General features: G+C 31.5%; 1 protein-coding gene across 1 annotated transcript; it reads right to left on the reverse strand.

Annotated features, from left to right (window-relative positions):
* Positions 1-1,830: 1,830 nt before the first annotated feature.
* On the reverse strand, positions 1,831-4,732 carry LOC114715681 (monooxygenase 3). The gene is made up of 6 exons (XM_028900548.1): positions 4,449-4,732; positions 4,196-4,342; positions 3,668-3,739; positions 3,188-3,353; positions 2,869-3,097; positions 1,831-2,625 (listed from the first exon to the last, which is right to left on the reverse strand). The coding sequence occupies exons 1-6, from the start codon at positions 4,586-4,588 to the stop codon at positions 2,066-2,068; spliced, it is 1,314 nt and encodes a 437-aa protein (XP_028756381.1). The 5' UTR covers positions 4,589-4,732; the 3' UTR covers positions 1,831-2,065.
* Positions 4,733-14,547: the final 9,815 nt, after the last annotated feature.

The raw sequence follows: 14,547 nt of genomic DNA on the forward strand, positions 1-14,547 counted from the left end.
CCAACACATATGATTCATTTATTAGACTATGTACAGTAGTATGACTATGTGCGATGTAAAGAAAAATATGCCTAGTTTAATTTAATATCCAAAGTTTGCCGCATGTTTTAGCCTTGTGGTTTTCAATTAACTTATAGTATAGAATCAAAACAATATGCTAATTAGAATTCTTTTTTAAGCGACTATAATTAAGGAGTTGAGTAGTGTGTGGATGTGTTGCCTTGTTCTTGAAGAAGTATTAATTTTAGCAAAATTTAGTACTCTAGGGTACTAAACAGCACATTAATTTTTTCTGTAGAATCAATCGCCTCTTAATCTAATCATCCCTAACAATGATTAACATCTTAATTTGATCGTTTTGAAGAAAAAAATCTCTCAGTCACAGAGCACCCTTTTAAATCACATAGATTAAAAAATTAAAATAGTTAGCTTCTATTGTTTTTTTAAAACACTTTAACGTAAATTAAATAGGAGTATTTTTGTTAACACGTCCTAAATGCTAAATCGTGATCTCAAAAAAATCCTGTATTCATTTAGGACCGACGAAAAAAGGTCAGATATTAAGGACAACTCAAAAGGGATTTTCCCTTTTGGGATCACATTTATGCATGTTATTAATCCATTTGTCAATATCACAAGCACTGATCATTTCTGGATCCAGTTCTTCAAAGAGACAGGATAAATAAGTAACATTTGTCAACAATTAAATTAAGATAACAAATAAAAAATCTAATGATCTTTGAAGGACAAAAATGCTAGCTAATCAACTATATAATTGGATTCCTTGGGAATTTTTACTAATAATGCGCCACATATTTACCTCCTGATAAGCAAGGACATCACGCAAAAGAGGAAGGAAAGGAATAAGCACAAAAATGAACAGACGAGAGAGGAAAATTCATTGGCCACTCGCACATATTGATTAGTATTTCACCAATCAATTCCATGAAATTGGATTCAGTCTCAGTATTTCAGTGACTTTATAAGATTCATGCATATATCTCTCAATTACACGTGGCCTTCTAATATGATCGTTGACTAAGTTTTATCATTTTAATAGGAATCTGAATAGCAAATAGCAAAAGTTTCAAATAAGAGAAATTATACAAAGGAAGGGCCAGTTGTGCAGAAGAATCCTTGTTTATTACAGAACAAGTGTCCTTCTCCATTCTTCTTTTTATCCAAAACTACTGCTCAACATTCACATCTGTCATAGTCTCCACCAGAAGAACCAAAATATCTGTAAAAATATCCAACAAGTGTATAGGTTTATTTTAGAGATTTGGTACAAATATTATATATAATCCTTAATTTTATGTAGAAAATCTAAATCTCTATGATCAGTTGAACATATGAATGAATTGGGATTAAAAGAAATCATATGATTGTTATTTATGTATTTTTTTTTTAAATATTTTGGTTGATAATTGAATCCCATGTGATCTTGGAAAAGTAATTGAAAGGGAGGGTGAGAATTTGGGGAATAATGAAGGAGTGAGAAGAAGACACGTCGGTGTGTGTAATTTGCAGAATATGTTTGTCTGCCAATATACAAATCTTTTGTTCCTAAATCTGGAAACGCCATTCTCAGTGTCTCTGATTCCACAATTCATCTTTGACTCACTTCCTTGTCTCTTCCTCTGTATCACCACCAATCACCCCTCTGTCTTTCAACTGTTTCCATCATTATCTTCATTATTATACACCTGTCCACCCTTCATCAAATTTCCCCTTTTGGTCTAAATAAAACAGTAATAAAAGCATTTAATTTATTAGCTCTGCATCTGATCTGCAGAAAATTAAAAGAAATTAGGATATCCATTTATTCACTGGAAGGTAAGTCAGTCCACATCAAGCATTGTTTGATTATTTCCCTCATTCCCTCATCACGTGTACATCTAACTGCATCACACAAATGCATGAGCTATTCTGTACAAGATCTTCTGAAGAACAGTACAATTGTGATCATCACTATATGTAGAAGAACATTATTATTATTATTATTTTTTGGGGATAATGTAGAAGAACATTAATTTACACTATCATGGTAGCTTCATGCATCTAATTAAGAGTACTTGCTTAGGTTTCCACAGTCAAAATCAGACATCTTCAACAGAAAACCAGCTAAAAATGCAGACAAGAATTTATCTCTCAGAAAGGACACCCATTTGGATTCACCCTCCTGAAAAAAACCCACCACGTAAGATATAAATATCAGAGTTATGCTTCTCCATCGTCTCTCCTGGGCAAATTTCTTCAAGCTGGCCTCGATCCTCTTATACTCCTCCTTTTCTTCATCCTTCTTCTTCTCCATATCTCCACCTGCTTTTGCAGAGAAGGCCTCTGCAAGACACCTGGCTAATACAACCCCATCCTCTAAAGCACAACACCCTCCCTGCCCAATATCAGGGGTCATGGGGTGAAATGCGTCTCCAGTAACGCACACATTGCCTTTGCTGATATTTCCCATCACTAACTCCCATGGATGTCTGTATCTCAGTGGAGATGATATGAAATGATTCAAATCAGTTTTTTCTATGAAGGCCCTTATATGACTTGGCATGTTCTCTAGCTTCTCTAACACATATTGCTTCATTTTACATGGGTTGTCTTCTATCTTCTTTTCTGCATAATAACACAAAACAAGTAGATGAGTATGGTTGAGACTTGCACTTATGTTAACTTCTACTCATCAGATGATAATTCGCATATATGACACAGAAGTTACTTTTTTGCAATTAAAATTGTTACATTCAACATACTTCTCTTTTGGAAACGTTTCAAAAGTATAGGTTACTAGGCAAACTGTCACAAAGTCTGGATTGTTCTCATGAACAATCTCGGCGTTTTTGTGAGAAAAGGATTCACCTTGGGCAGCGGGAGTCCAAGTAAAAGCCCAATAAACAGTCTTGTCATCACAAGGAATAACAGCACTTCTAAAGCCTTTCCCAAAGAATTGCATAAACTTGGGTTCAAGATCATGTCTACTGGTCAACGTAGCACAGCCCCTAATTGCAGATCTGCCTGAGGAAGAAGCCCTTTTAAAACCTAGCCACTTTGCTACTATTGAGTTCACTCCATCACACCCAAGCAGAACCTACTCATTGATCACCACCCAAATGAATCTGTTTGAGCCTTTAAGGTACGTAGTGATGCATGTAACATTTGATTAATCGCTATACACCACCTTGGTTTTGATGACAGTTCCATCAGCGAGATGAACAAGTTTACTGAAACCAGATTCCTCAATAGCTACCAGCTTTGATGAAAACCTGATAGTGCCACTTGGAAGCTCATTTGCAAGAGCTTCCAGCATTACTTGTCGCAGAACACAGCGTATCTCATGGCCTCCACTGCATTGCATACACATATCAAACCCATCTCACATCATTTGTATATTAATCAGTGTAATGAATAAATATAGAAGTATGGCTAGAGTAGTTCAAAGCTCAATTCAAATATCTCATATGGGCAGGTCATGTTACTGATCAGGTGATGATGCAGCGTTAGAGTCAGTCTTTTAAGAATGAGAAACTTCTATATTGGATTCTGAGAAGTTGAGTGAAAATGGATAATGCCTGTGTGAAAGTGCTAGCTAGTGAAAGGATTATAATTTATATAATTATGTAGTGTGAATTTAGCGTCTTCATTTGTATATTGGACTTGCTGTTTTCCCGTGGTGTTGATGAAAGATGTTTTTGAAGTTTGTTGTCCCGTGATCAAAGATGTTGTTACATTCCTGCACTCCATTCGTTTGTTTGTCATTAATATACGAGAAGCAAATTATAACTGATAAGAAAAGGAATACAGAAACACTTAGACTAATATATGGATCTTCGGATTGATATATAACAGTTGTAGTATGGCATACTTCTGGCATATGGGTTTTACAAAAAGTGAAACGCGCTATTATATGCCCATCTTTTTTCTTACTTTAAGCAAAGTTACTATAGAAAATCCAATCTATACTCGGAAAGCAGAGGACGGTACTATACTTCTCACAGGTGGGTACTAAAATATCAATTATATATAAGAGGAACTTAAGTCCAGAGGCAAGCGTGTGTCTTCTATATCACAATCTTAATCTTTGAGCTCTCTCCCCCTGTGTGTGTGTGTGTGTGATTGTAATACATATGACCTGCTCTAATCGATCGCAGAACATCCAATTTCAACTACACAATGGACATAGGATTACCCGCAAATCTGGAGGTGGTTTTGGCGAAGGATGTAGCCAATGCCAAGAGCATCCAAGGCCTTCCAAGCGTTTGTCCATGTTGTAAGAGCAAAACCTGTGACTCTCAAGCTATTCCAAGACTCTAACACCAAACTTCGAACACCCAACCTGCAATATATATATATATATATATATGCACAGGCATCAAAACACCAAGAAGAAGAAGATGACTCTGTTGACACTTGAAATTAACAGAGAATTAATGGAGAGGTACCTGTGAAGTCCCAAGGATGTTGCAAGGCCAGAAATCCCAGCACCCACAATCACAATATCTTCAACCAGTGATTCCATTCTAATATCTCTATCACTTGCGTTAATTCCGTCGAGTTCAGCCTTATCTTTTGTGAATCCCATGTTAGGATTGAGTGGCTATAAGCAATTGTTATGTTGATACGTATTTGTATTTGTACGTGTGTGTGTTTGGAGCAACATGACAGGAGCGATGATGATGATGATGATGGAGCAATAATTGAAGATTCTGACTTTGGTTGTGAATTGCGTTCCACTTCCACAGCATCAAAAAGGAAAAAGAAAAGAAAGGAAGGTTTTGTGGAAATTTTTTGGATGCAAATATGCCACAAAAATTTAAACCAGTAGCAATATTGCTTCTTATAGCTAAAAATATCAACTGATGCTTTGAAACAGGTCCCTCCAAGTAATTCGTGGCATAAACATTGGTTGGTAATTGGTGATGTGGCTAACAGCAATACAACTTGTATCGGCAAAATTTGGAACCAGTTTCAGTGCTCATCCATTTGATGAGCACCATAAGCTAATCAGATCTGAACCGTCCATATATCATTTAATAGTTTAGATTTGATTTCTTTTTTATTTTTATTTATTTAAAATAATTATTTTAATATGTATAGAATCTAAAATAGTGATGATCTCTTAACTATCATTCTTTTAAAAAATAATTTTTTCTATTTAAAAATAATTAATTAAAGATTTTAAATCTGGACCGTTGAAATGAGATATAGACAGTTCAGATCTAATGAGCTTATGATGCTCATCAAAGAGATGAGCACCGAAACTGGTTCCGGCAAAATTTCACATGAATCAATTTTGTCTTTTACTACCTTCGGTCCTTAATATAAAAACTTGTTAGACTTTTATTTTGATCCTAAATGTAAGACCTTAATTTACTTTGTCTTTATATTTATCTATTTTTTTTTCAAGATAGTCCTTATAATAATGGTAATTCTAATTAATACACTTGATTATTGAAGATATTTTAGGAAAGACATTTATTTATTATTTAATATATTCAAATTAGTCAACTAGCTCTTATATTAAGTATTAGAGGTAGTATAGTACCCGGGGGAAAAATACAATCATACTCAAAATCTAGTCGTGTTCAGGTGGAACCAGATAATATATTACTACCTCCGGTCCTAATTATAAGAGTCAATTGACTAATTTGAGAAAATTAAGAAAAGAAGTTAAGTTAGTTATTTGTAATAAATGTGTGTTGTCTTTCCTAAAATATCCTTATTAATCAAGTGTGTTGACTAAAACTATAATTATTAGAAGGATTATCTTGGAAAAAATTGAGTAAATATGAGAGACAAAATGGATTGGAGTCTTATATTTAGGATTAACACAAAATTTAATTGGAATCTTATATTAAGGACCGAAGGCAGTAATTTATAATATTATAAATTTAGCCTTTCCTCATTTAAGCATCTGCGTTTAATTTATTCTCGTTTCAGAAGTCTGCAAGTCTTGGCGTTCATGGGCCTATAACTTGATGGCCCATCAAGGCATCATCCAGGCCCAGACTAGCCCATTCATCTCACCCCCAATGTTTAAAAAAAAAAAACCACATATCACAAGTATAATTTACCATTTCCATCATTCACACACACAAGTGCGTAAAAGAATTAAGGTTCTGAATATAGAAATTAGTTGGGAGGTTTACTTAGGCCTGACATCTCAATTCAGTTTTCATCTCACCCCAGTGTTATAAATTTTTTTGAAAAATTTTAAAAAAATTACTGCTATGAATTATACATATTAAAAGGTTCTATTGAAGATTATATATAAAAAAACTGACACATATTTAAACAAATTAAGAGAACTAAATACTTAATTCTAATAAATGTGATGATTTATCTAAAGTACTCTTATGTAACATCAAATTATAATAGATAAATCATTTTGGAAAAAATAAATACAAGAAATAAAATATGATAAAATATTACATGTCCTCTATTTAGATTTAGAGTAAGATGATGGAGTGTAGTGGGATGAGCCTTCTAGAAACCTTTCGAAAGTGGTATTCGACTCGTATTCTCTCCGTTATCGTGGTAACAATGTTATGTTATGTTGATATTCTTCTTGGAAAACGATATTATCTATTAATATATATTTTAAATAATTAATAAAATAGTAATAAATCTGACCAGGAACGAAAGCTAAGCCAGTGAAAGTGGAGGTGTGAGATAATGGATAATGAGAGGGAAGAGATGATATGAATGATATTACTAGCAGTAGCTAATATAATGACCATTATTATGCCCTGGACTTTTGGTTGAAGGACCAGCCTCATAATATCTTCTACGAATTTGTTCATCATGCTACCCATTCAATTTTAAAAACAAGCCAAATCTTTTCTTCTTCTTCTTCATGCAGTTAATTACAGTATTACACAGTGTTCACTCAGCAAACATTTATACATATAGATATAACATTTTTACGAAAGAATATAATAAAAATATTACTACCTCCTGTCCTTAATACTATTTCCAGTCCTTAATATAAGACTCTGTTTGACTTTTATTTTGGTCTTAAATATAAGACTCTAGTCCACTTTGTCTCTCATATTTACTCAATTTTTTCCAAGATAATTCTTCTGATAATTATAGTTCTAGTTAATACACTTGATTAGCAAGGATATTTTAGGAAAGACAACACCTATTTAGGACTAATAACTAATTCAATTTACTTCCTTAATCTCCTCAAATTAGTCAACTGGCTCTTATAATTAGAACCGGAGATAGTATAAGATATTGTTTGACTTTTATTTTAGTCCTAAATATAAGACCCCAATCCATTTTGTCTATCATATTTATATTTTTTTTTCTAAAGTAGTCCTTCTAACAATGATAGTTTTAGCCAATAAACTTGATTAGTAAGGATATTTTAAGAAAGACAATACATATTTATTAGAAATAACTAATTTAATTTCTTTTCTTAATTTCCTCAAATTAATCAACCAGCTCTTATAATTAAGACCGAAGGTAGTATTTAAAAATTATGCGTAAGTTTTGAACTCTGCTAAAATGCATCGAACCCTTGTTGGGGATTCTCTGGGTAATGTGTCTGAACTCTAGAGAAATTAAAAGTGGAGTAAATTTTTTTAACTGGTCTCAACCTTTTTAAGACAGCAACAACAATTAATAAGGGTACTATTAGAGGCTGGAACAGGAAATTAAACTAGACAGTTGATGCAAAATTTGATGATACAACTAACCCCACATGCCTGGAATTAAATTGTAAATCCCTGTCTGAGAACCTATTAATATATTAATCCGTGAAGATATCTATAAACCTTAAGTTTTATTTTGCGTTAATAAATTTCATTGTAAGCTATAGAGACTTAACTTACCTAAATTTTGATTAGAAAAATATTATTCTCTTTAGTCTTAAATACAAGGTCCATCTATCAGAGAATTTTGATCTGATCATACCCATAAGGTTATATTTCATCTTATCTCTTTCTAAATACTCTTCCGATCCTTAATATAAGACCCATTTAACTAATTTGATTAGATTAAGGAAGTTAGGTAAGTTGGTTAACTATAAGAAAAGTGACATATTTTTCTTAAAACACCATAATCATCTTTCTTAATACCTCATCTCCCTCTTCTATTTGATTATAGTTGAGGGAGTATCCATAGGGGTAATTTAGAGAAAATTGATAAATATGAGAAATGGGTCTTATATCTAGGACCAAAACCAACTTAACAATTGGGTCCTATATTAAGGACCGGAGGAGTATAATGATTGGCCTCAATTATCCAATTACATGTTTTATTATTTGTGGGGGGTAATAACTAATGATAAGAGGCTACATATTTGAAGGGGGTGGGATAATGGGCGGTGCATAGAGGGGTAGAATGGGCGGCTAAGGGCAACGTGACTATAATATTAATCCTAACTCTATAATTAGACGCATAATTTTAGTTATGGTTTAATTAATTAATTAATTAATGAGGCTGTGCCACTCTCCATTTGCCAATTACTAACCTACGACCACCCTAACTCATCATGACGCATTGCATGTTATTCCCATCATTATCTGAGATTGATGTCACCCCGTTCTTCTTCTCATTATGGTAATCCCTTTTTTGTGACACATTTTGTTCCCCAAAATGGATTAACTACTGCAAAGGTGGAAATGCCGGGATCGCTATTAAAGAGCACGTGACGAACAAGAGTTAAAAGAAAAGGTTCAATTTTAAAAAACTAGCATATTAAAAAAAAAAAAAAGTTCCTTGAACTTATAAATATCATCTCAATTGAGCACACTATTTTGTTTCACGAATTTCATTTCCATGCCCTCCGACTTGTTTTCAATACGCTATTCACCCATTACATTTAACCAATTTATAACTGACATGTCCCCTTTTTAACCACAAATATTTATTTAGCAGTGTTTTGAACCAATTAGTTTTTTCCCTTATCACCTTAGTCCATGGATACGGCTGCACACTTTAATTTCAACTCCAAGATAGATTATTAAAATAATAGATATTTTAAGAAAATCAGTTTACAGTGTTACATATCATTAACTTAACTAATTTTTATAATATGTACAAATCAGCTATGTAGTTTTTATTTTCATGATTGAAAAGAGTACTAAAAAAATGTCATTATATACCATCCTTAAAGTTAAAATACCAAGAGTATGTATGGCTATTGCCAAAAAATACTTTTAAAAAACACTTTTTCAGAAATTGAGATAAACTATTCTATATATTTACTTCATATATAATAAAATTATTTTTAAAATTATAGTTTAGTTTTCATCTAAACATCATTTGGGTCTAATTTTAGATCTAAGTTTATGATGGTTACTAATACGATGAGTTAGACAGGAAGTTCAAATTATGTTGTGACATGAATGAAAGAAAAACGGAGAGGGTGGCTAAAAAATTTAGTTGGAGTTGGTAGGAAGGAGGAAAGGTAATGAATGCGAGGAGCACCAAGGCCAGAGGAGGAGGAAGAAACGTCAAGACTCAAGAGGGGGAAAGGTAAACAGTAATAATGAGGGTAATAAATAATAATAAGAAAATGATAGCAGGTTTGATTGGAATGGTTGAACGAGAAGAAGAAAGAATACAAATGGAAATGAGAGTGAAACTCAGAGACCGAGGAAACCCACAAATGGTTCCTTGAAAATGATCACAATTCAATACTACCAACACCAAGTACCTGCCGCTGTACCAAACCCCCCGTCCCCCGCAACCACAGTTTCAGAATTTGGAATAAAAGGGAATCTCTTTTCCCTTCCCTCCCCTTTCTTTTCATCCATCACTCTTCTCTCTCTCTCTGCTCCTGCATATGGCATCTGTATGCCCCCCAAAAGCGCTGACTCTAAATAACACCAGACTTTATTTCAATATCAATTTGAGATTGAGTGAATATCCCAATAACTTCATAATTTAATAATATGATTTTTTTTATAAACTAGAGTATCTACTGCTAATAGCAGTAGCTAATCTCCTCACCACGAAACCTCTACTTAAGGATAAACGGTTAGTCAGGATATGGTTTTCATGTCTAGATTTGAATCCCACCACTTAGTTAAGGAATCAAGTAATTACGAAAGCCACACCTGTGTGGTTAATAATATGATTTTTTTTTTAAAGTAGTAGATCATGAGTTTAATTCCACTCATAATCTCAACCAAAGAATGATACCCTATAATATCCATAAAAAAAACAGAATAAAAATGCATTATTTTGATCTTATCTATAATACATCCCTGATGTAACTATAAAAATAAAATCAGAACACTAAATACACTATAAATAAAACTAAGATGCTGAATATGGTCAGAAAATAAGATTGAATATATCATAGACGTTTGCGTCCAATCCACTCACGCAAAGTCATATCACAATCTTTCACAATCTAGTTTCCTTTCTGAAGCCTCGCCTTTCAGTTCCCTCCCAGAATTGTCAATCACCAAACTGGGGAAACCAGACCCTCTTTTTTTTGCTTTTTCTGTGTTTTTTTCTTTAGTTTGGGAAAGACTGCAGTTCCTTGGGATGGTCCTGTAAGCGTGCACGTTTCCCTCAAACGCACCTCTCACCCACAGACCTTGCCCTCTTTATTATTCTTTGATATTCATGCACCTGTTTTGCTACTCAGTAGTGTTTAATATTTATAACGCTCCACCAAACCAAACGCCATCTCACTCTAATTTCCTTCTATATCTAACCTTACCCCTATTAAGTCACTCATATCAATATATCTTTCTTCCACAATCTTTTTTTTTTTTGTATTTTAATAAATTTTCTATTCTTTTCCTTATTCTCTCTCCCTTACAAATAAGGATATGTTTAGGAAAATTTTACATTTTTTACATGTTTATTGTATCTAGTCAACCTTGACTAATTTTTTATTAACATGATTTGATAAATTATTTTTTACAATAAGTAACAAAAGAATTACTCGTAAACTTATGGTGTAGTAGGACCAATACTCGCTTGTAGATGAGAGATTGGATTGGATTGGAACATGCTTATTGGAGTCTGCCACTGTAAGTAATAATAATAATAATAATAATAATAATAATTTAAAAAAGCAGTGAAAGGGATAAGCGAGGTAGATCATAAGGGAGAAGACATTTTTGGAGGTTAAGGGGGGGACCACATGGCCGGGGAAACATGCTCGTGCTAATGTGGCCTTTCAGCACTGCAGCCATCTCCCCCTCCGGCACCGCCTCCTTTAAAATGCACACACGCTCATCGCGTGGATTTAATATAAAATCTAATTATTAAATTAATTTTAGTTTTAAATATAAAACTTATTTTTATATCTATTAATATTTTTAAATAATTTTTACTAATACTTTCTCAATCATAATTAAATAGGAGAGAAAGAGAGAGTATTAAGAAAGATGATTATGGTGTTTTAAAAAAACATATAATATTTTTTATTATTAACTAACTTATCTAATTCGCTAATTTAATCAAATTAATTAAATAGGTTTTATATTAATAACCAAAGAGATATACAATTATTATAAATATAGGTAGTTTTTCACGGCATACTACTTACCATCTTTAATATAAAGGCTAGATAACTTGTTAATAGAGATTAAAACTATTAGTTAAGTTTTTTATTTGTAACAAATGTGTGTTGATTTTTCTAAATTATTATATTTAATTATGTACATTAAAACTATTGTAGATGAAGATCCTTTATAGTCAATAAGGGTATTTTGAAAAGACATTATAAATTGGAGAGACAACATAGATTCATGTCTTATATTTAAAATCAAATCCTATCTTCAAATTATGCCTTATTTTTAAGAGTAGAGGGGGTATTATGTTTGATTATGATGATTGAATATGTAACATTTATAACTTGATATCATTTAGCTGGAGATATTTATTATTTGCTGGGCAAAATAGTATTTATCATTTATAAGTCATGTTGCCGTATCTGCCGTCCACATTCCACAACTATGAGATATCAGGAATTCTTTTATTCATTTAATTCTTTTTTTGCCATAATGGGATATTAGGAGTTTAATTCTTCTAATTACTATTATAAAACTTGTATTTATTCAAAGGGAATTGAACATCTTCTATTCAGCCTATTCATTATTGGTGAATATACTGAATAATGTAACGTCTAATTTTAATTCTAACGTGTTTATTAATGATTTACGGACTCAAATACTATACATTTCGATGACCAAAAAAAGTAAAGTATACATTGAGATGGTTCTGTTAAAAAGACAGTGATGCTTCAGGCCAATTTAAAAAAAAAAAAAAAAAAAAGAAGACCGTGATGCTAAGTACATTTGAGAATAAGATTATTGGTAAAATTACACTTTTATTCTTTATACAAATATCATTAGTAAAAATAGCAAAAATATTAATGATTGACTCAAATAATACTATGTTACTACTATTTATAAGTTACTTATAAAAAAAATTTATTTCTAAATATGAAAATTTTATAGAGTAATTAATGAATTTCTTATAATTTTATTCCACTTACTTAATAAATGTGGAAGAAAATAAAATAAATATGTGAGAAAAATAGAAAATACTAATATATTTTTAATACGCTCTGTACAACAAGGATAAATTATAAAAATATCATTAATTTAATACATTTCTTAATTTGTAAGTTTAAATATAAGTAACTTGTAAATAAAAATAGACTGGATATTTCCATGAAAAAAAAAAAGTAAAGTGCCATCCATTAATAAAGACTGTGCATCTTAGAAATACACTATTTTTTGTTTTTAATATAAAAATTAATTAATTAATTTAAATAAATTAAAATAATTAATTAAGATGATTATTTTTAATTAATAATTATTGTTTTTTAAAAATTTTTATTAATAAAATATCATTTGATAAAATATTTAATATATAATATAAAAATTATTTTAAAAAATAAATAAATATGAAAAATAAAATAAGTTTGGTAGTATTTGAAAATGGAAATAATGATTCCCCCGATGAGCTTTACGGACAGAATATCTCACCCACGTCACTTCATATCATGAGCTCTCAAGAGAATCTCCTTGTCATCCTTGAATGACGAAAATGCCCCCACATCCCCAGCAACATCCTTCCCGTTTTCGCATCAGAATCCCCAATCCCGAGTCTCGTCTCGTTTCTCGAGGGCGTTTCTGTCACTTAACTTCGGATATACTCCACTACTCCACCCTTTTTCCTGCCCTCTGTCTCAGAGGATCAGCCCAAATATGCCTTTTACAAAAAGTTATATGTATTATTGTACCGTCAAGAAGTGATACTACTAGTAAATGACAATTTTTATAAATTTAAAATTTTTGTTAATTAAAATACAAAAAAAATACATAACTGGCATTAATTAATTTTGAAAACATAATTTGCAGAGCATGAAAAGACAAGGGATTTGGTGATCATACATTAATCATTGAGAAGAAGCAGAAAATTATAGATAGCTGAAGTCATATGGAGACATCAAATTGGAAAAATATTTTTAATGGTTATTGTGGAATTTAAAGCTATTCTCAATTTATTATATTTTTGTATTGCTTGCAATCTTTTAAATAAGTATTTGTCATTTAAATTACTCATCATTAGTTTTAAAAAGCAAAGTAGATTTATGCTTTTGACGATAAAGCAACAAAGGTTGATGGAAGAATTATAAACTTTTTTTTGACCAGGGTAAAAGAAGGAGAAATTATTCCCAAGAAAATAATATAAATGCTAAAAAAATTAACAAGTGAGTAGTAAATATTTTATTATCATCTCTAATACTAAAACTTTTTTTCGCTCCAAAAAAATTAACAAATGTTATTTACTTGTTATAAAATTTTTGAGAATTACATCTTTTTCTTAAGACTGCATAGTGACTTCCCTAGGGAAAATTTTGATTGAAATCTCATAAGCCGTTTCTGGCCTTCACAACCTGTATCTGTAGGGTTATTTGTCACAGTAACTAATTTAAATTAAAGTTCTGACTTGTGGTGAGGCAAACTTCTCTTTAAAAGTATTTTCTTGAAGGTTAAAATTTTTTAGAGTAATAATTAGAATTTTCAAAAATAATTTGCAAAACATAAGAAAAATTTTGTTTCAGTTTATATCAACATGGCCGTATTAATTAATTTAGAGGGTGTTTAGATGAAAATCAAATTATAATTTTAAAAATACTTTTACAATACACGAGGTAAATATATAAAAAAATTTGTCTCGTTTTATAAAAAAAATGCTGCTTCCAAACACCTCTTTTAAGGGAAAAAAGGCATTTACATTGCCAATAAAGTGTGTTTTGAAACTCAATCCAATACCAATATCAACTCCTCTCGAGTTAACTCATGAAACTACAAAAGTGGCAATGAGAAAATAGGGTAATAATGAAGTTGACAATAAAGAAGTAAAGAAACAAAGAAGCCTAGGAGTGCTTGGCCGAATCCCATCACTCCTATTCTAGAGTATATCTGTTTCTTGGAAAAGATAAAGCATGAAGAGACAAATTTTTTTTAATAAAATAAAAGAGAGAGAGAGAGAGACAGACATGCTTAGCCTCTATTCTCAAAAAAAAGGGCAAAAAAAGAGAGTGCGACAAAA

Source organism: Neltuma alba, unplaced genomic scaffold (assembly GCF_004799145.2).
Source record: "Neltuma alba isolate B1F8T4 unplaced genomic scaffold, ASM479914v2 tig00011607_pilon, whole genome shotgun sequence".
NCBI lineage: Eukaryota > Viridiplantae > Streptophyta > Magnoliopsida > Fabales > Fabaceae > Neltuma > Neltuma alba.

Bases quoted from the DNA above. Each gene is read 5' to 3' on its own strand.
- LOC114715681 (XM_028900548.1), bottom strand. From the start codon at position 4,588: ATGGGATTCACAAAAGATAAGGCTGAACTCGACGGAATTAACGCAAGT. The intron at 3,098-3,187 runs GTGGTGTATAGC...ATCAATGAGTAG, and splicing joins GAACTGTCATCAAAACCAAG to GTTCTGCTTGGGTGTGATGG. The intron at 2,626-2,868 runs GTGAATCCTTTT...GTTATTATGCAG, and splicing joins TTGGACTCCCGCTGCCCAAG to AAAAGAAGATAGAAGACAAC.